Source organism: Callionymus lyra, chromosome 11, assembly GCF_982586985.1.
Source record: "Callionymus lyra chromosome 11, fCalLyr1.hap1.1, whole genome shotgun sequence".
NCBI lineage: Eukaryota > Metazoa > Chordata > Actinopteri > Syngnathiformes > Callionymidae > Callionymus > Callionymus lyra.
Genome location: NC_141828.1, coordinates 23,039,079 through 23,061,363, shown reverse-complemented (window position 1 = coordinate 23,061,363; position 22,285 = coordinate 23,039,079). Strand labels below are relative to the sequence as shown.

Genomic DNA, 22,285 nt, shown 5'->3' with positions numbered 1-22,285 from the left:
TGAAAAATAACTGTCTTTATTATCATTATTAAGATGAAGCACACTGTAAAAAAAATGTTCAATATACAACCGTAAATACTAATTATGGCAGAAAATCATCAGAAAATACTAAAAGACTGAGTTAAAGTGCGTTTGAAACAAAAACAAAAACAGGTCATCGAGTTTATATTACTCGGACGTTTGACATTTTCCCACAAGTGCTTTTATTTAAACAAACTCAACAGCGCCACCCCATGGATGATTGCTGTAATGTTGTACTCTGGACATAAAGGTATGGGAAATAAATTGCGGAACAGACTTAAAAAAATTATACTTGTATCTGAACGTCTTTTTTTTTTTAACTCGAAAGTGCAGCTCATGTCACCGATGTGAAAAATCCCGATAGGGTAAATGCATACATGCAGATCGACAGTCTTTTGATTTCATCGTTGCAAAGGTTGCAAAGAACCTTGGAGTCGAACCTTCCAGCAGATGCAGAAACTTGAAAAAGTTTTACGGTCAGTTTGTGGAGTTTTCAGAGGCCTGAAAAAGAAGGTAAAGTAAAAAATTAAATGACTTTTATTGATATTATTACCTGTAGCCTCACCAAGAGCAAACCCTTTATTAGCAACATCTCTTATGTTTTGATTTAAAAGTTGTTCTTGCACACAAAAATCACTTTCAATGAGAACCACAGAGCCTCTTATGCTTATGAAAAAAGCTTACACTTCAGCCGTCAGAAAGTTTATTTGATTATAATACAAGTACTCTCATTTTTTGCAAATACCCCAGTTTTATTTTAGACTAAAATAGAAAGGAGGGACTCTGTTGACCTATGTTGTGTTCAGGTAGTTCAGTAAACAGTTAGTTTGATCATTAATTTGTCTCTGAATTGGCGTGACAGATTCTATATATACTTTTTTGGGGGCCAATACTGTCATACCTTAAGAGATTCTGATGCTTTCCTCAGCTCTTTGATGACTGAAGATAGAGCCTCTGGGTTGATTCCCTGCTCGCACAACCTCACACAGATAGACAGGGACTCCATGTCCAAACCAGTGTTCAGCAACCTGGAGATCTCCAGTAGCACTAGAATAAACAATAACAACTTTATTATTTAATTCTTCAATGAGCATTTTCCGTCAACTTGTACTAAAATATAGGCACACACAAAAGCTACAACAGAATAAAAAGAATTGAACTGATTTTAATACATGTCTCGCTATAAATATAGAAAAAAAAGAAAAGATTCAACATTCAATCACAGGGATGAATAAATATAATTACATTTTTATTGCAACAAGGGGGTGATTGAGGTAGATTCAGACAGGAGAAAAAAAATGCTTTAATGTTAAATAAAATATACAAAAGTTTCACATTAAAATTCAAATTAAGTTCAGTTCAATTAAAATTAATTTGAGTAATAATAAACAGTGATTATTCCGTATGTGTGACGAACTCTTCAATGTGATAATTATAACTATTTCCAATGATGCATTTACGTTATAATCTTAATTTGTGTTGACTCAATATTCATAATTTCCGAGAACACAATTTGCACCAATCCGTTTGTCTCGCCCGTTTCATTTTACAATTTATTTTATTTGCATTATCTATGTTTGTGTTTGTTAAGAGTGAGTAGAACGTATCTCTGGTGTCCTGGTGCAAAGGACAGGGTGTTAATCATTTTGCTTAGTTTAATCATTTGGTTTATTCTGCTTGATCTATATTATTAGATTAATAATAGATAGAATAATATATATATTATACTAATATTACTAGTATAATTTCAATGTGTTTTGCATTTCCAGGAGCATATAAACATGAATTATTATTCATCATTAGCTGTCAAAGCGTTGATTTCTACATGCATTATATTCCAAGTTTAGACCTCTAGTTTCGACGGTTTCTTGAAGGCAGGTCAATGTAAATTTTAACCTTAAATTTTAACCTTAGTAAGTATTTTATTTACCGTCCATCGTCTCCCGGACTGCGTTTAGGTTAGCGGTCGGTGCACTCGCCATGGTTTGAGCTAGCCTAGCCTGTTAGCCGAACTCAAATTAGCTCACGACAGGAAGCCGGAAGTGACGCACAGAGAGAGCTCCTATTGGACGAGGAAGACCTGCGAGGTTGCTATTGGTCGGTGATCTACGGGAGGCCAAGTTGAAATGAACGTTTGAAGCGATCTCTCTCTTTCCAGCTTCGTTTGTTTTCTTTTAGTTTGTCGTAGAGCGGTTGACTATCACTCATGTAAGTATCAACTATCTGGGCATGTGTTAAACGCATCTTTGTTTTGTTCAAAATAGATTTAGAAGTTTAAATGCACATAACAGAAGTGTTATGCAAACATGAAGCTAATGGGCGCAGCAAACTAATGTACGAGTGTTTCTGTTCTGTCGTTATTTACGGAAGTATATGTTTGGATCAGATTGATGGGGGACAAAGTGGAGCTGCAGTTTAATCCAGAAACCCCAGGACGACCTCTTTTTCGAAATCCATTTGAAAGTCCAAATGACTACCGCCATCTGCGAGAACCTGTGGTGCCCAGTCCTTCACTCTTCACCTCGAAGCCATGTAAACCTGTAAGTTTCTGACGCTCATAACACCCGAGTTTGTTTGTTTCCTTTAAAATACTTACAATGTTTCAGCCTCTGTGCCAGGTAGTCTTAAAGAAAATTATGATTACTGTCTTAACATGGTTCCTAAAGATGCATCATTGTGTATTGTGTGGTATCTTGCTTTAATTTAAAAGTTAAGTGACAAAAAGGTACTAGTAAATAGTCAATAATATTGTTGTCTTATATATACATGTATGCCTGTATTTCACAATAGCCATTAAAAGGACCGCCTTTTCCCCTAGATGTGCAAATATAGTTGGTGAAGCCAAGATTTCATGAGTTCTAAAGAGTTTCTTTTATTTTAAAAAAGCCTTAAAAATCATAGCGTAAACTAACAATAAAATTGTTAAATTCATAGAAAGTCCTAGCATTGTAATTGTATTATAAGCATATTTTGACGTTGTCAATTATTATCTGCTATTAGTAATATCAACTAATTGAATAACAATTAAAAAACAAAATCTAGATATGTACACTCACACTTGTGTAAACACTCAAGAATCAGACAAAGGGATCATATTTTTTATTTCTGTGCTTTTCACAATGGATCCAGATACATAACTTTCCTCACTGGTCTCCTGGGACAAACCGTCCCCATGCCAACACAAACAAGCAGAATAAATAAACATTATCGTGTGGCTAAACAAAGAACTATAGCTGTGAACATTGACTACATGACATATGACCAGTTGATTTTGGCGGGGAAAAAAAGTCACAATAATTTAGAATGTTGCTGATCTCGTTTGGCTTAAAGTGACAGTTAATTTAGTTATTTTCGGAGTAATTAGTTTATCTGTGGAGTTGCAGGCAGAACCCACTTGGGTTCGTCCAAAAAGACACCTTAAAAACATCCAAATACCTCCATGCTGTTGGTCTGTAATGTCAGTCTTGTATTGAAGCCTCGACACGAGAAACTGTTCCAAGAAATAAATATATAAATTCATATTTTAAGCTTGTTTTGAAGCAGAAGCTATAAAGCTAACATTCTACACATTGAAAAAACTTTGCGAGAGCTCCCATTGTCTACTGTCTATGCACAGTGCTCGGGCATCATACACAACCAGATGACTTGTCTCACTGAAGAATCAAATTTAGGGTATTATAGTCCGATTTATGAATGTTTAAGTTCCATGGATTGTTTTTCTTTCTTTTTTTTAGATTGAAGAGGCCAAGCTCAATTGGTCCATTGATGAACTGGCCAGTCTACTCCCAGTTGACATTGACCCGGAAGAAATCCATCAACAGTCACTTTACCTCAGCCAAACAAGGTACTAGAGTTTACGTGTCATGAAATATTTACTCACGTTTCACATTTTGATTCAAATCATGAACGTCACTAGATGTTTTACATGCTGAAAATGATTTACTTTTGATTCAATTTAAACATGATTTCATCTTTAGCATTGATTTTTGTTTTTTTTAAAATATTTTTTATACTGTATTTACTTGCATTTAGTTTTTCTTTTTTTTTATATATAAAAATATTTTAATTTTTCAGATATTGTTTATTGGTGGACCTTTGAATACTGTAATTTCAATCCTCATGCACATGTTGCAGAATTTATTATAAACCAACTTGTACCTTTTAGTGGTTTTCTTTAAATATACATTTAAAGTTCCCCAGTAGGCAGGATAACTACTAATTTGTATAGTTAACAGGGTAAAAATATTTGTCTTTATCCAGGTTGGGGTCACAACCTTTGCTTTAGGGTTACTACCCATTGTACATCAGGTGGTAGAGAAAGATCCACAACCAAGAGAAGACTGATTCTTAGACAGCTGGAGGTCACAGGGTGATGAAGTGATTTAAGATTTATATGCATGCTTCTCTTCTACTTTTCAAGGGCTGATTCTGATATTGAGGAAAAGCGTCAAGACGCCATTCAACAGGTGACGATACTCAAGAAAATAAATCGAAAAACTTCTAGAAAGTGTTGGAATTAAATGGGATTATTGTTGTTGTAGTTTTTTACCAAAGGAATTATTGTACCTTCACCATGGGCGCCTCCAAATCCCCGTATGGTTGCACCATTGTGGAAAAAAAGTAAGAGGGTTAATGAGACATCTTTTCTTCTGCCATAAGCAACACGCATTTATCCATATTTTCACTTTTTTCATTAAGGCCCTTTGACTTCCTCGACTTCTACGGAGCCCGAAAAACATTCAGGTTTGTGATTTTATCTTTAAAAAATGTTATGTTTTAAACTACCTGCTTAATCAACACCTGTGTTTAATTCCAGTTGCGTGTCAGACCACTCTGTCATTGCCTCTAGCATTTGACCTGGAGAAACTGCTTGGTAAGTATTACACCCTTTTGATACTTAATTAAAGCGGGTCAATCTACCTTTGTGAAGCATTTGGGTCTTATCCCGTGCCGAGGCGCTGCTTGGTTCCATGTGCATCTTTTTTTTGTATACTGTAGTCAGGATATGAATGTTTCATATTTACTTAATCACATATTATATCATTATCAGTGAGCAGAGAAGCAGAATGAGTGCACGAATGCTCCTACCCAGGTGCAAAACAAATAGACTCAGGGACTCATTCATCCCTCGGGCTATTAAATTGTACAATTCTGAGTTCGGGGGCAGGAGTGGATTGAGAGTATCTGGATGTTCTGTTCCATGTTAGTCTTAACTTAGATTGTGTCATCTTGTTCTTTGTCTTTATGTTCTTCTTATTTTATTTTTATTTATTACTTTGTATTGTTTATGAAAAATTGCTGGCCAATGGAAAAAAACAATTTCCCGAAGGAGACCTCCTGAGGATCAATAAAGTTTTACCTTACCTTACCTTACCTTATAATTCTATTAAATGATTTTGAGGATTAGTGCCAGGAACTGGTCTCTGAAGGATTGAACGCTACCTCTGACCTTGAGGATAATAACTCGTTTGTGTTTGATGGAAACCTTTGGAGTAAGAAAATGAACGTCGTGTGAAACTAAGACAACAGATATAACGGCGAACTAACAGCTCTGTGCTTCAGAAAGGATTCAGACATTTAAACTGTTCCTTCTCACTTGTATACAAGTAAAATGTGTGACTTTAAACCAGATCTGATTCATATTCTTTGTTTAATTAAATTGTAAGTCAGATTCCTAACCTGAAAGTGTGAATATTCCCTACCTTAAAATTGAATAATCTGTTTCATTAACATCTTGTGACTTTTTCTCTCCTCAGGTGATTATTACCGAATCGAAGAGCCATGTGATGCTGTGCAGGAGAGCCTGAGCTCATCCTCCTTAAGAAGAAAACTCTTTCTCGATGGTCAAAGAAGCTACAGCGGCTCCGACTGCTCCGACCCGCCCAGTCCAGAGCACGGTCAGCCGAGCCAGGAGAGACATCGGTCGTGCCAAATGGGTGCAAAGGAGGTGAAAAGTCTTGAAGGAGATGCTGTCTCTTCCAACTTCTCCTCCCCCTTGTCTTGTCGTGCTCTCGCTCCTACTCCTTCCACGGTGAGTGTTTAATCGCTACATTGAAAATTATATCAGAAGAAAAACAAAACGGTGTGCAGATTGTAAAAAAAAATGTTTTTCCCAGGGTCAGTTCTCATCTAGTCCGATCAGTCATGGCCGTTTCAGGGACTGCAGCCTCGGCAACAGTCCTCTATTCCCAGACCGCTCCTCTCCAGCAGGATTTGTCTCTCCTACTCTGTCACCAATTTTTTCAAAGGCATTACAAACACCCAAAGGTTCAGGTGGGTCCTCATATCTGACCATTTTAGTAGCATTATTCAATAATCAAAGACATGTCTTTGCAGGCGAGAGACGGCACCAGAGCAGACTGACTCCACTCGGCGTTCCTCTGGACATGGATGTCCACCCCTGCACCGAGAACCCATATGTGGAGGGTTGCTCTCCCATCCGTAGCTGCTCCCCTCTCAAGCTCGCACACAGTTCCCGATCCAAGGCCAGAACCAAACTGGGCTGCTGGGCCTCACCGCCCCTCATCGCTTCAATCTTGAACCCAAAGATCCAGGATTGTCAAGACGTGGATCTCCCTTCACGTGCATCCATGGACCTGGATCCACCGGCACCTCTGACGCCGGACACACTTTCCACCGACTCTGCTTTTGTCATTAAATCTGAGGTATTGACGGCCAAGATGGCCATGAGGTTGGAGGAGGAGGATGAAGTGGCCGCATGTGGACAGATGACCTCCTCCATCATGGGCAACGTATCTGCTGTGGAGAACTCGCGGATGTCGTCCGTGGAGGGAAGCAGCAGTCGCAATGATTCCAGCATGCAGGTATGTGTACCTGACCTTTAGTCAAGAGTTAGTCATTTTAAAGGGCAACTACTGACAAATACCAAATTCTCTCCTGAATTATTACCTTTAAATGTTAGTCTTTCTCTCCAAGATGCAGTAAGTTCCTCATCATGACAATGTTTTAATGTTATTACTTCATAAACTCCCTTGTCTGAAGTCTCGTCGAACGAGAGGTTACAAGAGTGGAGTCCTTTATGATGTAATAATGTCTTCACTCTTACAGTCAATATTCTTTACATCCCGCTTTGTTTATAAGATCAAGATCAATTAAAGAGATGCTTAAATGTAAACATGCATGTTTATTTGTTGGAAAATAACAAAAAAAACCCAGAATGAATCCATCTCAATTCATTCTTGAAACAAACTGACTCGTAGAAACAAAGCTGGGCGTGATTACAGCTGGCTGCAGGAGGAGAGAAGCCATTATTACGTCATAATGGAGTCTGCTCTTGTAACCTCTCGTTCGCTAAGATTTCAGTCAGGTGAGAACTTTATAAAGTAATAACTTCAAAACATGGTCACGATACGAGACTTACTGCATCTTGAAGAGGAAGACTTTTAAAACGCGTGAGTGACTCAGGAGAGTTGGGTTGAATGATCAAATGCTCTGAAAATGATCCGAGTGCATTTGTAGTCTCATAACTTGAAATTGTGTGTCTGCAGGTGGACAGTGGCTACAACACAACCTCAGCAGGGACAACCGGAGTTTTCGATGGTTTAAACGGCGACAGCCAAATTAAAGTGTCATTCACGTCAATTCACACAGAAGAAAGCCTCCAATATAGCAGACATTCAAAAATAAAGGTACCACTCACACACTTGCATACGAGGTAGGAAGTCGGTAAACCATTAGAGCCTAGCGACACATGACAGCATCATCATTTTCTTATGTTACCGGTTACCCTAATATGGTTCACAAAGGTATGTTTAGTAGATTAGTTTGTAGAGAAAGATCAGTTTATAATTGTACATGTTTGATAAAAAAAATTAAAATATTTAAACTAATACATTTTTTATGACCGTTTATCAAGAAAAGCAGGATTTAAAAAAAACAACTTTATATAGAACATAAGATGTATATCAAAGGTTTTTTGGCTTCTGTCAAGAAGTTATATTGATGCAGAAGAAATATCCTTCCTTGAATTAAATGTTTCCTTGTAAAATGTTTAACATCAGTTTATAGGAGTAGATATTCTGAATATTTCTGATTTAATAAACATGTTTTTTTTCTTCCATTTCAGCCTTTTTATCCTCAACATGGAATCTTCTAACCAACTAAATCTGGAGGGAGGATCCCTTTCATCACAACTGTTATTGTGTGTTTTTCACATCAGAGATGTCAGGGTGGATGATGTAAAGGAGCCAGAGCGAGTGGTTTGTAAAGTGGAGGTTGCACAGCTAACGTTTACATTTGATGGTTACATAGACTTGATTCAGAGTTTTTATGAAATTGTGGCATTTTTAAGGACTTTATTTTTTTTAATTTGTTGAAATTCAGGTGAATGTTTTTTGACTGATGGCTGTTTATTCCAGTTTGCGTCACTGAATCCAACCATATATGACTTGAATACTGATGGAGCCATTTGTGAATATTTTTATAGTTCTAATTGTGCTGGATGACTGTGAAAATAAATTAAGGATTTCTTCACTTTTAAGGGTGCATTTGTGTATATTTACATTAACATTCCTAAATCTCTATATTCAATTTGTTTTGGTAGCTACTGGAAATGATTGGGGTACGTTGGCACATATAAGAAAAACATATCTTCATGAATTGATTATATTGTAGATACATAAATCGGAAATTATTTTGATGTCAAATTAATCATTTTCTGTAAAGTGTTTAATTTAGCGGAAAAAAACATCTGTGAAAGAAAGTGTATAGAAGACCTAAGTTTTATATTAGAAAAATATGTATATTCTACTTTGAACAACCAACCATCATCAATGAGTTGGATTTTAGTTCAATATTTTATTTTAAATGGAGAGTAGAAATTGTTCTTAATATCGAAACTAAAGGCAAAATGGGTTTTTAACCTTCCTATTATCTCTGGGTCAGGGTGACCCGATGGTCCGAAAACAAAAGCGTATTCGCGGTATCGCTTGTGTTTCCTCTTGGTCAAGGTGAACTACCTCCACCACAGCAAGTATTTATGGAAGCCACGGAGGTAGTGTACCTTGACCTAGAGACAACACAAGGGATGCCACAAACACATTTGTTTTCAGGCCTCCGGGTCACCTTGACCAACAACAAGGTCAATTCATCTCTGGAATAAGACATCCCTGATTTGCCAAGAAATACTAAACATATGCATAATTTAAAGTATATTTAAAAGAAAAAGAAACCAACAAACACGTTTAAATTGTTTAAAAAAAAATGTAATGTCCATTTTGTACTCTCTGCTCCACTAACAACTTCGTAATCATCTCCTTGAAGAGCATCAGGTGGTTCAGCGATCTAGTTTGGGCTTCTTGGCTTGTGGCTCCACATCTGGGACTGGAACACTCACACCAGGAATCTAGCAGGAAATAAAATGAACCATATTTAAATAAAATACTTCAACTAATACAACAGTAAGATGTTATTACTTATCAAAACAGTCCATTTCTTAATGGATTCTGTGTAATTTGGTCACTAAAGTACAATATTTTGACCAATCAATTTCCTTAAATCGGTCTTACTATTGGTTCTATCAGAGACATGCGGATCTTCTGGTGCTGGACGTTGGAGTCGTCCAGACTGATGGTGACCTTCACTCTGTCGAATATCCGGAAAGTGTGCTGCTCCACCTTCAGAGTGGGACCCTGAATTTAAGAAGAAAGATTTAAATTCCGATCGCAAAAAAAAAACACAGAATGAGAATAAAAAATGCTGATACCTCTTCGTCGAAAACCAAATTGGCTGCTTTCTTATCTTTACTGTCGAAGAACACGGTTCCTTCCAGACCGAACTTTGGGATGAGGACAATGATGGCGTTCTTGCGCACAAACAGAATATACCCCTCCTCGTTTAGGATGCCACGACTTTTGAAGAAGAGCTACAAGAACGTAAAAGAAACATTTTGTCAGTGAAAACAAATGTTTTATGTACTAAATATAATCATCCAAAAATGATCACAACCTGTGTGTGGAAGGCGACTGAAGCTCTTTGTGCGTACTGCGACATCTTGTGTCTGTAGTTGAGGTTGTTGGACAGCGCCGACTGCTTGTGTTTGTCCATCAGATCTGGGTATGTGACGTCGGCACCGATGGCGACGGCCAGCAGACGGTGAACGATGATATCGGCGTACCTGCGGGCGAAACCCTTTAGTGACCGGTCTTGTTACCCGAGACGAGTCTTTCTGTTTCTCCTCACCTTCTGATGGGGGATGTGAAGTGTGTGTAGATGGGAGACGCGAGACCGTAATGGTGAAAGTCGCTGTCCATGCCGGAGCAGAAGTACACGGCCTGCATCATGCAGCGAGTCGCCAGGATTCGCAGCAGCGTGTTAAAGTAAGAAAAGCCTTCGACGGTGGCCACGTCCAGGGAATCCGCCAGAGCCTTCGCAGAGTCCGTGTGGATCTCCACGTCCTGAACAGAGAAAGTTGTCACTTCTTACGTAAGTAAGAGATGAATAGCTCTGAAAGTAAGAACCACATTATGTGCCTTGTTTGTTTACAGAGAGTGGGTTTCGTTCATGAATCAATGAAGTTAATCCCTGCACAGATTTTCACATTAAGGTCTCCGCTATGAAAAGCAAACTCCAGATCCATGAACGCCTTTGGGTAAAGTGTAGTGGAGTAAAAAAAAAAGTTTTTATTTCCGCCTGTGAGTTGTGGAGTTCGACAGTCAAAGTGCAGGGATGTGACAGATGCTGTTAATCGTCCTAACAAAACTATCCTATCAGACATCATAGACATATACAGACGAGTTAAATAGATCCTAACAGACCAACGGCTGTAGAAAAAGACCCTTTTGGAAGTTTGACCAGTCATGACCGGTGATCTTCCTTTGGACATTTAGCAAAAAATGACACAGCTGGTTCAGGAGCAAATATTCTATATGAAACTCACTTTCCCAGTTAATCTTGAATCTGTAGATAGACAGATAAACATTTGAGACAAAACTGGAGGCAAATAAACACTAAATATCACCTCGCATTATTGAGGAAACCTCTGTCAGGAAATATACTCAAAGTTTGTTTAAATATTGTTTGTTTTTTTGTGCATATTATGAGTCTATAGTCTTGTTTTTTTAATATTATTATTTGAGAAACAAATAAATTACTAAATTAAATTACAATAATATAATCTGGATCTTAAACCTGCCAATTGTAAATTTATATAATAAATCTGATGTTCAAATCAAGTGCGTTCATATATTTTTTCACTTAACAAAGCACAATATGAATTAAAATCAAGTGGTTACAAAAAAAATGTAGTTTTCTGCTCTGGAACAGGTGTAGATTTTGAGAGTTGCTTCAAAAAGATCGGAGTTACTTAATATTGCTGTTGGCGTTTTACACACGCGTTTTTCCTGCTCAGGCTTCATGAATGGAATCCAGTTTGTAATTAACGCGGCGTCTTCTGCTCACCTTGGACTTGGCCGCCCTGATAAGGATATCGTAGTTGGACGGTGGCGGCGCAGGATGTTTCCTCAACAAGGCACACTCTGAGAATTCATCGTAGATCTTCTGAGCCACAGAAATGTTGGCCAGCAACATGAACTCCTCCACCATGGAGTTTGTCTCCCTTTAAAAAAACAAAAAACTTCTGATAAAAAACTGCTTATTTTCAAAGCTGTCTTTCACGCCTCAAATACACCAAGAAGACTCACATAAGTTCTTTGGTCTGGAGGTCAATGGGGTCATGAGTCTCACTGTCGATGTGGAAACGGACCTCCACGGATGACAGCGTCAAGGCCCTTTTAGGAAGCAACACCCAGAATTAGAGAAAATTGAGTCGTCTAAATACTAGATTAGTATGTCAACTAGAAGTGATACATGACAATATTACATCATCAAACACTGAAATAAGAGAGAAGAGCTGAAGGACGTCAGTAAACCAGAGCAAGTTTCAACAACTCCTCACCCCTTCTCTATCCTTCGCTTCTTAAGGATTTTGGCGAGTTTGTTGAGTCCTCGCAGGCTCTTGGTGATGTCATCATTCATGGTCGTGTCGTCAATTCGCATCTGAGCTTCAGCATAGGTGAGCGACGCCTAAACAGTGAAGACATTTCTCGTCAAACCAATTGCTACAGTGGATACATAAAACTTTAGTGCGCTGAACTTTTTTTTACCTTGGAGTTAATGACACTTTTGGTGAAGCGTGTCTTCTGTATTTCTGCCTTGTCATTGATTTCCCAGATGCAGGAAAAAGCCAGCCTTGTTTGAAAAACATAAAAAAGAAATATATTGTTTGCTAAATGTTGTTTAATTACAGAACTTTAAAACAGATGAACAACAATATCATTTAATTATGTGGACAGAAACAAACAGAAATTCACTTCCTGACAGAGACAGGTCAGGGGTCAAAGGTCCCCAACCTTTATTTGCACCAGTTAAAGTCAAGAGTCACATAATTATATTATTTCAGAGAAAATACCATTTAAGAAAAACACACCTCTTAAACAGTAATAATCAATTGAACAGCAATAATTAGGGATGTGTATCATCAACAATGTGTTAATACACATCACGATATATGCAGGACGGACTAAATGTGGTTTTAAATGGATGAGTGAGCAAGCTACAAGGTATAAGATTAGCAAAACAAGAAAGCGTTAAATTATAATAATGATGATCCTTATTCTGGTTCACTTTAAAAAACACTATGTTATGCTGTTTTTTATTTCGGATTTTTATGAGAGATCTTCTGTTGTTTGTCAAGTGTTGCTGTTACATTTACTTTCTAAGTTTATGTTGTAATTCCACCCAAGAAAAGAGTTTACCTTTCGACTTCTGAGCGGAGAGAACACAGATTAGAGCTGAGCAGTTCTGGTACCATGTCGATCCTCTGGTGAGAATAAGGAGGTAAATACATTTGTTATTCATTTTCAAGAGTGACATTTAAAATTGAATGTGCTCTAATGTGAGTGTGTGGCCAAATTATTATTATCAAAAAGGTTTATTTAGTTTACACTTATTTAACCCTTGTGTTGTCTCTGGTTAAAGGTGAATGACCTCCCTGGCTTCCAGAAATACGTATGCAGTGGAGTGAACACAAGGGATACCACAAACACATTTGTTTTTGGGCCTTTGGGTCACCTTGACCCTGAGATAACACAAGGGGTAATGCAATGTGCATCTTATTTTAGAGATATGAAAAAGCTACATATCTAAGAACGATTTTATACATTTCTATAAATCGTTCAAGTCCGTCAATAAATTCAGGTCAATCTAGTTCTTACTTTTCCACAAAGGTACACGGTTGTCCCTCTGTTGGCTGCCTCTTGGTCCATGGCGTTTCCAGGTCTGATGAAGTGACTGACATCAGCAATGTGAACTCCAACCTGTAACAGTATATTTACAAATTTACAGACGAGATGAATCAAGTTTGATTTGAACAAATATGGACCTCAATGTTTCCGTTAGCCAACTCTCTGCAGTGTAAGGCATCGTCGATGTCAGTACATCCTGGAGGATCAACGCTGCACACAGTCAGCGCTCTCAAGTCCTCTCTTTTCGACATGTCCTGTTCAAAACAAACATGGTGGAACCTGGATCACAACCAAATTTAAAGTGACTGATGAGACACGTTAGTTTCTGATGTCTAAACAAGAGAAACTGAGAAAAAAATGTCAATGTTTAAGCCAGTCTGAAAACAAAAAAGGTTGTTGAAAATTTTTTTTGATTGGTTACTTACAGAGTCAAGGAAGAGCAAAACAAATGTTTTTCAATTTGTTTTGTTAACATGTTTCCCAAAGTGTAACTATTGTGTTGATTTAAGTGCGTCTTAAATAGATGTTAGACTCTATTGTATCATCAGTATGTGTCTGTTTGTACCAAACTATCTTTTCATTGAAGTATTAACATTAGAATTTTTTTTAAGCTAAAGTAAAGCTTTTCTGGAGGTGAAATATTGTTTATCATAACCACGCCCACTCTGCTGTGATAGGCCGTTGTATAAACAAAATGCAGATTCCAGCTGGCTGGAGGAGGAGTGAAGCCATTATTACGTTATAATGGACTTCACTCTTGTAACCTCTTGTTCGCCCCAAATTTCAGACGGGGAAGAACTTTATAAAATAATAACTTAAAAACATGGTCACGATGAGGGACTTCCTGCATCTTGGAGAGGAACATTTAAAACATGTGAGTCAGGAAAGCTGGGTTTTCACATTAGTTGAAAAGACTTTGTTAATTAATTTAGAACGTCTGTACATTTGTTTGCACTTCCCAGCCACTGTAGTAACAACATCAAGGGAGTGGGAATACCTCTGGTGTGATGCTCCATGGCATCTTGGGTAGAAAACTGAGCACAGTCTGAGAGAATGCCTGGTGTGGAACGTCATGCTCCAGCAGCAGGACTTCCTGCTCGGTGTCCTTGTCCCCGGCTGTACCAAGACTCCTTACAAAGTGACCCTTGTGGACCAACAAAGATTGCGGTCAGGACATGTGACCAGAATAATGGTTTCTAACACCTACATTTGGATATCTGGAATGTTTAGGCCAGCCATCAATCGCCACCATGATCCTTTGGCCTATCAGAGTGGCCGCCTGGCGGGTTTCGATCCTGATGCGAGGGATTCTTCGGTCTGCCGGCGTGAAGAGGTGACGTGTCGACTGAATATAGAATACAGATATTAGGGATCTGGAGTTAAAAATAGTATCTGGAGTCAACTTACCTCTTTAATTTGCGAGACGTTGAGCATACCACAGAACGGCCTCCAGTTTCTTTTGATGATGCCGACTACTTGGCCAGTGGGTTTCCTGGCCATGTCAGCAGTTGGAGCACCAAGCTGTGATGCAAACGAGCCATTATTAAACGCAGATTTAAACAACACGTCAAATAAACTGGATAAGAGGGCTTCTGAAAGTCGCCTTCTTCTAAAGTTGATCCACTCATTAATGGCAAGATAAATGCATTTAACTCACCACCTCTTCCTCCTCCTCTTCAATATTTTCATCTTTTGCTTTTCCCACATCTTGCAGTACAACTGAAGAGGGCGCCAACCACTGACTTTTGGGCAGAAGCTTTACAGCCACGACGTCTTGATACACAGCTCGGTTCAGGTTCTCAAGACCTTGAATAAGAACCTTGATTGACACATGCAAAAAAAAGACTGTAAATAAACATAATACATTCACAAAAAAATTAGTTAATCTGCGTTAACTACGAGAAAAGCCACAGCACTAGTTTCCTAAATCACCTTGAAAATGGCTTTCTAAACATCACAACAGTAGAATAGCCCTTCTACAACAATTTTACTTAAGTTATTATTTTATTGTTTAGGTTACTGTGAGAAAAGAAGAACAAAAATGCACCAGAGATTCATCCACCAACGACACACAAAACAACATTGAATGAACATTTGTTGAACAACAGATGTTATGTGTTCTTTTCCATGGATTTATTTCATTATTTTGATTGTATGATGTTTTTATGACGTCACATTTCGTTATTTATTGAATAGCTTTGAAATAAACGGGGACCAGAAGAAGTTGGAAGCAGGGCATGTGAACCACAAACTCTGACTGGTTCCAAAACACCACCGTAAGTTCAAAACAAATATAGTTTATACTATAATCATTGACCATATATGTATATAAAAGCTAATTTAAAAGGCAAGGATGCTAGCAAATACCTCGGTACTCTCTTTTCCCTCCTCCTGAACAAAAACTGTTGCTTCCAAATAATTGTCCCGACTGGCCCGGAAGGTGCCCTGGAGAAAAGATCCGTTCTTGATGCCCGCCTGGACCTTGGAGAGGGGTAGATGCTCTGGAAAGAGCAGCTTACTGCTGGTTATATCACTCTAGAACAAACAAGAAGCAACATTTCATGAATGAATGAGCAACAGCAGGGGTAAGAAAATGTGTTTGCTTCACATCTGGACATAAGAGAATGTCATCAAAGCAATGTAAACAGTAAGAAGTCATGCACCCGTTTACCTTTTCATCGTTGGACAAGGCAAGACGATCCACCAGCTCAGGGTTGGCAATGAGACTTTTAATGTACTCCTCACCTAATTTGTGAAAAAGTCTTAATACAAATACAACCATTGAATGCTCAAGTTAAAGAAAAACGCTGACATTTATAAACCATCAATCCATCACTTTCTGCCTTCTCCTTGTTCCCTTGATCATTGGTCAACAGCACCACCTTGAGTCCATCTTCGCTAGAATCAGAGGCCTTGAGGTGCTGACTGTACCACTTGGTCGCCACACGTATTGCTCTGTCGTTCCGATCATTCGCGCTCTCTCCCGGCTCACGCTCAATATACGTGTCCCTGAAAAACAAACAGATAAGCAGATAAGAAAATGGAATCCGAGTGGCGACGGCAGCTTAAGTGATCTGTATCAGAATAAATAGATGCCATGGAAAGGAGAACACACTGACTTCGAACAATTCTGAAGCATTTTTGCTACACGTTAACTGGTATATTCAGGAGAGTCGTTTGAGAGCAAAATCAAATGCTTTGTTTACACAGAAAGGAGAAACAGTGGACATTTTGGACCAAGATGGTTATAACGAAGAGGAAGGCATGAATGTGGTAAAGCTGTCGGACAATAAGGACAGAGCTGCCATGTGTCACAGTTGACATTTCTCAAATTTACCCACTCAATGATCTACATTTATTTGATTTAATGCTTAGGTCCTCTTTTGCGTAAATCTATTCAATCAAAGAAGGCACTATGCAACATACATTAAATATAGAAGCAACAGGAGGCGGGTCTTGGTGTTTCTATCTATTAAGAATTAATCCATTGATGATTGTATGATTTAAACATCATATTTTGGCCCTGTTGCCAATATGTCATTATCGAAGATGCCAGATTTGTGACGCTATAAATCAAAAGCTATCCCAAGTTATAATCAATGACTACCTCATATCTCTTCTAGTGCATATGGGCTACTCTGACAAATATATCTAAAAAAAATAAAAGTAGAATTTTAGAGGGATTAATAATTAAATTAGATATAAGTCAACATTTTCTAAGATTAAGTTTTTTGACGCTATATGACATCAGCCTTAAAAAATGACATTAAGAAAGGTTACATTGTTTCTCTGAACATGTAGTGACACTCAAAGATGAGGCTGAGTCTCTGTTTCAACCTCTGACAGGAAATACAGAAATAAAAACAAGATCGTGTTTGTACCTGTGGTGTTCATTGGTAAAAGTATAGAAGTGTTTCTCTTTCTCGTGAATAATGTCCTTTAGACGCCTGTAAACAGGACCACTGCGATGTCGTACCTCCTGCAGTACAGTCTGCAGAATGATCACATTTTGGAGAACTGGATCTTCCAGGATGTCAATCTGAAGAACACAATGGAACACCATCAAGTTTTAGACTCTTTTCGTAGATTGTAGAAGTACGTACCTGATGCAGAACTACGTTGGTGTCAGGGACGAGATAATGCGGGAAAGAACACAAGTTGCTCTCGATAATCGCATCTTTCAGCAACACTGTTGGAGTCTCTTGTTGACACTCACTGCAAACTTCACTTCCACACCATATATCGTCTCTCAAATAATGCTCCCGCACGATTTTCATCACCCCACCAGACCGAGTCTTCTTGACGAAGGTTTTGGATTTCAACATTGTTGCGATTATTTGATTTACACTTTAAAAATACACGATTGTTTTTTTTTTGTGCGTTGCCGTCCGATGGCAACCACGATGTGCACGGGTATGCGCTGGCCGACGAAAACGTTCCCAGAGTTCCAACAAAATAAAACAAGCTGGTGAATTACAAATATATTTCTGTATATGGCTAGATTGTATACAATATTAAAATATTATAAAGCATATTTTGGTAAATTACTAAATTTTACTGTCTACCTCGCCTTTTTATTTACTTCATAATGTAACAGACTTGCGTTAGTCTTTAGTTGGCCATCTCAGGTTCTATGACGAAAAGTCAAGGAAGTTTAAAGCGGAAGTAACGACAGGGCTCTGTGCACTTTGCTGCCCCCCTTGTAAGGGAGGTGTACAACTACAACTTGTCTAAACAAGTACTGAAATGATAGAACGGAAAGTGACCTTCCCTGAGGGACAGGTGCCATTATCGAAGCCTTTATTAAAAAACATCTATATGAGAACAATGCACCAGCATATATCTGGAGGTCCGTATAATAATAATATATATGTATATATATATATATATATATATATATATATATATATATGTATTTTAATAATAAAATACAAGGCTTTTTTTTACTATTATAATCCAAAGTGAATAATCAGAATAGAAAAATCGGTGAATTTTTAATTTGCAAGATGCACAACAAAATGTAAATGACTAAGGCACAAAAACATAAAAACTGCTCGTTTTTCTCTTCCCCTGAACAGGATATCTGTATTGTCAAAACAAGAGTGCACCAGATAGTTAGTCAGACGCGCTAAACGAGGCCAGAATGGTGATTATCGGTTCATGGAAGATGAGGCTACCCTTGAGGGGATCAATGGAAAAATGCAAGATGCTATTGGAAGTCCTGACTCTATAGTGTTGACTGATACACAAGAAACAACATGTTAAATAAGTTTAAGATTGTTTTTTGTTAACAACATTGTTATTGCAACATATGAATCGGTCCATGGTCAATCTAAATAACGTTTTTTTAATTATTATTTCTGTCCAAAAGGGTCCCATTACTGGAAACAAAAAGCACAAAAGATTCTAGCTGTGCCAGAGAGTGACTTTCAGGTTTGGCAGGACCAAAGACGGAGGAGATTGACGTAATCTTAAGAAAGCACACTAAAATCTAATACTTACAAAAAGTGTATCCTCATGATTGTTTGCGTGTGTCCTTTCAGTAGGCGAAAGGAGAATGAGGCCACAGCCATCGGAGATGTTACGGATAAATTAAAGGAACTTTTGCTCGCATCTCAGAGACTACCAGATATCACTGCTGGAATCAAACAGCTGACTAATCTGGTTTCCACCCAGAGAGTCATCCTGACACCTTCTCAGCTGACGACCATCAAGCAAGGGTTCATCTGTGTGATTTGCATGAGTAAGTATGATTGTTTGTAACCTCGTAAATGTACATTTTTTTTTAAATAGAACTTTGATAAAGGGGTGGAGTTAGTTTAAAAGTGAAAAATATTACAAATTAATGTGTTATTCTCATTTTCTCTTCCAGGCTTCATTGATGGGCCGGTCTTCACACAGTGCTGTCAGAGTATTATTGGCTGCAAAATATGTGTGGAACAATGGCTGGAAACCTCTGTTCACTTAGCAAAATTTAGAGCAGACACCACAGAAAACAATATATTTGAGGTCAATGGTCTGTCAGAAGTATTTTCTGTTTCGAGATCCCTGTTAAACAACGAGTAATCCTCTTGTGTTTAATTTAAATGTTCATCGCTGTTTGTTAATTGTTTATATTTCTATTATGTGTTGTTTACAAATTAAGGTTCTAACATCGTTTGTGCCATTACAATTATTTAAGTTTTTCTTTTCTAAAAAAAAGACATTGCATCTTATTGATATTCACTTTATATGCACTGTTTTATAACTTCACTCAAACTGAATAAATAAGAAAAGGTGTGAGGGTGTAACTTTATATTATCATAGCACAGGAAACATAAGAAAATAGGCTGAGTTGTGTTAACAAGGAAGAGCAGAACCTCCTTGAAAGAAGTGAAATCATTGTTCACTGCCCTGGAGAACACGTTTGAAATAACCGGATATTTCACAGCAAACTGATACTCAACTTCATGTTTTTCGTCTTCAGCAGTAAATGGGCCAAATGTTGAGGATCTGGTAAGTGAAGATCCCACCTCCTGCCTGTAAAGTTCTGCTGCTTCACCTGCTGAGTGTAGCAGAAGCTCCTTTGGGATTTTTGGGGGACATCCATTTCCTGCCAGAGTGTTTAGAACACCTTTACCTGTAAAGCAAGAACACTGTGATTGTTCTCAAGCTCTACCCATGTTTATTATTTTCTCTATTGAATGTCCTTCCTTCACCTGGATCAAGTTCCTCTTGGTCAACTAGCAGTTGATAGTTGAACCACATGATTCTATAAAATCCAACACTTTAAATATAAACTCTATATATCATTTAATGCATGGAAATGTATGGAGTGAATACCAATAAGAAGTATCTGTCTTAGGCACAGTTCTAATTTTGTTTGAAAATAAGCATCTGAAGAATCATTTATTGTACTAACCCTTGTTGATGTAGTCTGCATTTAAGGCCTTCTCTCCTGGTTATGGTGATGACTTGAAAGCAACTCCTGCATGAACAGTGTAAAATAGAACTCTGCCATGATCCACTCTGACCTGGTCCTACATACCATAGGCAAGTGCTGCAGGTCTGTTGAATGTGAGATACATAGTTAGTAAGGGCCTTTTTAACATTCTTAAATTAGTCATTATGTCCATTTTATATGGAAGTTATAAACTATAGTAAGTAAGTAATTTATATTTATATAGCGCTTTTCCAGGCCAGGGTCACAAAGCGCTTAAACAATCAAAACAATACACAATAAAATATATAATTAAAAGGACAACACCGGGGTTCCTGAAGATCAAGGGTAAGCAAAATTAACGTTTTTTGTTATCTTAAGACAAATAAAAATGTCTTAAGATGTTTCTTGAGGTAGTCAGTAGATCCATCAAACAAAGAGGGAGAAAGAAGATCGTTCCAAAGCTTAGGAGCAACAGCCTGGAACGATTTCTCTCCTCTGGTCCTGAATCGTGTTCAGGAACCATAAGTAGATTCTGATCCACAGACCTAAGAACCCGAGCTGGGGTGTAAGGCTGGATCAGATCACTGATGTAAGGAGGAGCCTGACCATGAATAGATCTGAAAGTAAGAAACAGAATTTTAAAATTGATCCAGAAAGAAACTTGAAGCCAGTGAAGAGTTTTGAGGATCAGAGAAATGTGAGTTCTTCTACTTGAGCGGGTTAGAATTCTCGCTGCAGAGTTTTGTATCAACTGCTGGCGAGACAGATCCTTCTTGTTAAGACATGAAAACAAACTGTTACAATAGTCCAGACGAGAAGACAAGCATGGTAAACGCATGGCAAGTGTAGAGATTTTTCTCAGTTGTAGGAAACAGTTTCTGGTAAGTTTTCTGCAGTGTTGAACAAGAGACATGTCTCTGTCAAACAAAACAACCAGGTTTCTCAGGCTCAGTTTGACAGACTGGCCTATGTCCCCCAAGTACTGACTCAACCCTGGAACCTTATCATCAGGAGCAGTAACCAGAGTTTCAGTTTTGTCCACATTTAGCTGCAAAGTGTTTTCACTCAGCCATTGTTTGATTTCTAGCAAACAATTGACTTAGCTGTTCAGCCTCTGGGGCTCAGTTGGATCAAAAGAGCAGTAGAGCTGGATGTCATCAGCAAAAATGTGATAAGAAACATCTGGAAATCTCTGAATGATTTTACCGAGGGGAATCAAGTACAGCAAAAACAATAAAGGACCCAGAAGAGAACCTTGAGGGACTCCACACATCAGATCTTCCGATTCAGACCTCATTTGATTGGCAGATACACTAAAACTGCGCACAGAAAGGTAAGATGAGAACCATTCTAACACAGACCCAGACAGTTCCACGTCATCCCTCAGTCTTCTCAGCAGGATCTGGTGATCAACTGTGTCAAAGGCTGAGGACAGCTGACATCATCATGGACACTCTCAGTAAGGCTGTCTCCGTAGAGTGATGTTTGCGGAAGCCAGACTGAAACTTCTCATGGATGTCGCTCTGATCCAGGAACAAAGACAGCTGCTCAGACACCACCTTCTCCAAGATCTTGGACAAGAAAGGGAGCTTAGAAATAGGCCTGAAATTACTGAGGTCAGTTGGGTCTAAGCCTGGCTTTTTGAGCAGAGGCTCCACAATGGCATGTTTAAATGCATTGGGAAAAACCCATCTCATTGTAAGAAGACATCAGATCCCTGAGGTGAAGTCTGTGCACCTCAAGTTTAGTGGACTTCCAGAGACGCTCAGTCTTTCGACAAAGTCTCTTCAGACTCAGGAGATCTTCATTTATTACGTATTAAAATAGAGAACCAAAACGAAGCGTCTTGTGAAGCTATGTTTTGGGACCTGATTCACAAATAAGAAAATCCTCAATATTTTGTCAGTATACGAAATTTTAAAAGAATATTCCAAAGACTAAGAAAGTCTGTTTCGTAGAAAGAACCAGGCGGATTATGAAAAATAGATTCCGATCCATCCCAGTAGGTGGCAGTGAAGCACCTGTATGTTGTTTGCCAACCGTAATAAAACAAGAAGAAGAGAGTCCGTCAGAAGCGGCT

At 38.3% G+C, this 22,285-nt stretch overlaps 3 protein-coding genes across 5 annotated transcripts; 1 reads left to right on the top strand and 2 right to left on the bottom strand.

Annotated features, from left to right (window-relative positions):
• mzt1 (mitotic spindle organizing protein 1) lies at nt 1-2,016 on the bottom strand. Its single transcript, XM_087802842.1, has 3 exons — nt 1,952-2,016; nt 923-1,068; nt 1-522 (listed from the first exon to the last, which is right to left on the bottom strand). The coding sequence occupies exons 1-3, from the start codon at nt 2,001-2,003 to the stop codon at nt 499-501; spliced, it is 222 nt and encodes a 73-aa protein (XP_087658968.1). The 5' UTR covers nt 2,004-2,016; the 3' UTR covers nt 1-498.
• A 133-nt stretch (nt 2,017-2,149) lies between these two features.
• On the top strand, nt 2,150-9,034 carry bora (bora aurora kinase A activator). 3 transcript variants are annotated; one of them, XM_087802649.1, is made up of 13 exons: nt 2,150-2,229; nt 2,408-2,561; nt 3,756-3,865; nt 4,442-4,487; nt 4,563-4,641; nt 4,720-4,764; nt 4,838-4,894; nt 5,778-6,052; nt 6,138-6,294; nt 6,358-6,845; nt 7,530-7,670; nt 8,108-8,184; nt 8,239-9,034. In XM_087802649.1, exons 2-12 carry the CDS (start codon nt 2,412-2,414, stop codon nt 8,135-8,137), a joined length of 1,578 nt encoding a protein of 525 aa, XP_087658775.1. In that variant the 5' UTR covers nt 2,150-2,229; nt 2,408-2,411; the 3' UTR covers nt 8,138-8,184; nt 8,239-9,034. The 3 variants fall into 3 exon arrangements, with proteins under 3 accessions (XP_087658775.1, XP_087658773.1, XP_087658774.1); XM_087802647.1 differs by having other exon boundaries at nt 8,108-9,034; XM_087802648.1 differs by having other exon boundaries at nt 2,168-2,229; nt 2,392-2,561; nt 7,530-9,034.
• A 58-nt stretch (nt 9,035-9,092) lies between these two features.
• Nucleotides 9,093-17,699, bottom strand: dis3 (DIS3 exosome endoribonuclease and 3'-5' exoribonuclease). Its single transcript, XM_087802645.1, has 21 exons — nt 17,387-17,699; nt 17,165-17,322; nt 16,096-16,292; nt 15,955-16,028; nt 15,651-15,818; nt 14,941-15,102; nt 14,691-14,804; nt 14,491-14,628; nt 14,281-14,427; nt 13,421-13,537; nt 13,254-13,355; nt 12,795-12,859; nt 12,144-12,228; nt 11,936-12,063; nt 11,682-11,768; nt 11,440-11,596; nt 10,222-10,436; nt 9,988-10,156; nt 9,746-9,904; nt 9,549-9,671; nt 9,093-9,385 (listed from the first exon to the last, which is right to left on the bottom strand). Exons 1-21 carry the CDS (start codon nt 17,606-17,608, stop codon nt 9,317-9,319), a joined length of 2,856 nt encoding a protein of 951 aa, XP_087658771.1. The 5' UTR covers nt 17,609-17,699; the 3' UTR covers nt 9,093-9,316.
• Nucleotides 17,700-22,285: the final 4,586 nt, after the last annotated feature.

Bases quoted from the DNA above. Each gene is read 5' to 3' on its own strand.
- mzt1 (XM_087802842.1), bottom strand. From the start codon at position 2,003: ATGGCGAGTGCACCGACCGCTAACCTAAACGCAGTCCGGGAGACGATG. The intron at 1,069-1,951 runs GTAAATAAAATA...TGTTTATTCTAG, and splicing joins AGTCCGGGAGACGATGGACG to TGCTACTGGAGATCTCCAGG. The intron at 523-922 runs GTATGACAGTAT...CTTCTTTTTCAG, and splicing joins AAGCATCAGAATCTCTTAAG to GCCTCTGAAAACTCCACAAA.
- bora (XM_087802649.1), top strand. From the start codon at position 2,412: ATGGGGGACAAAGTGGAGCTGCAGTTTAATCCAGAAACCCCAGGACGA. The intron at 3,866-4,441 runs GTACTAGAGTTT...CTACTTTTCAAG, and splicing joins CTTTACCTCAGCCAAACAAG to GGCTGATTCTGATATTGAGG. The intron at 4,765-4,837 runs GTTTGTGATTTT...GTTTAATTCCAG, and splicing joins GGAGCCCGAAAAACATTCAG to TTGCGTGTCAGACCACTCTG.
- dis3 (XM_087802645.1), bottom strand. From the start codon at position 17,608: ATGTTGAAATCCAAAACCTTCGTCAAGAAGACTCGGTCTGGTGGGGTG. The intron at 16,029-16,095 runs GTCAGCGTTTTT...TTCACAAATTAG, and splicing joins TGGATTGATGGTTTATAAAT to GTGAGGAGTACATTAAAAGT. The intron at 12,064-12,143 runs GTAAAAAAAAGT...TTCACTGTTTAG, and splicing joins AAAGTGTCATTAACTCCAAG to GCGTCGCTCACCTATGCTGA.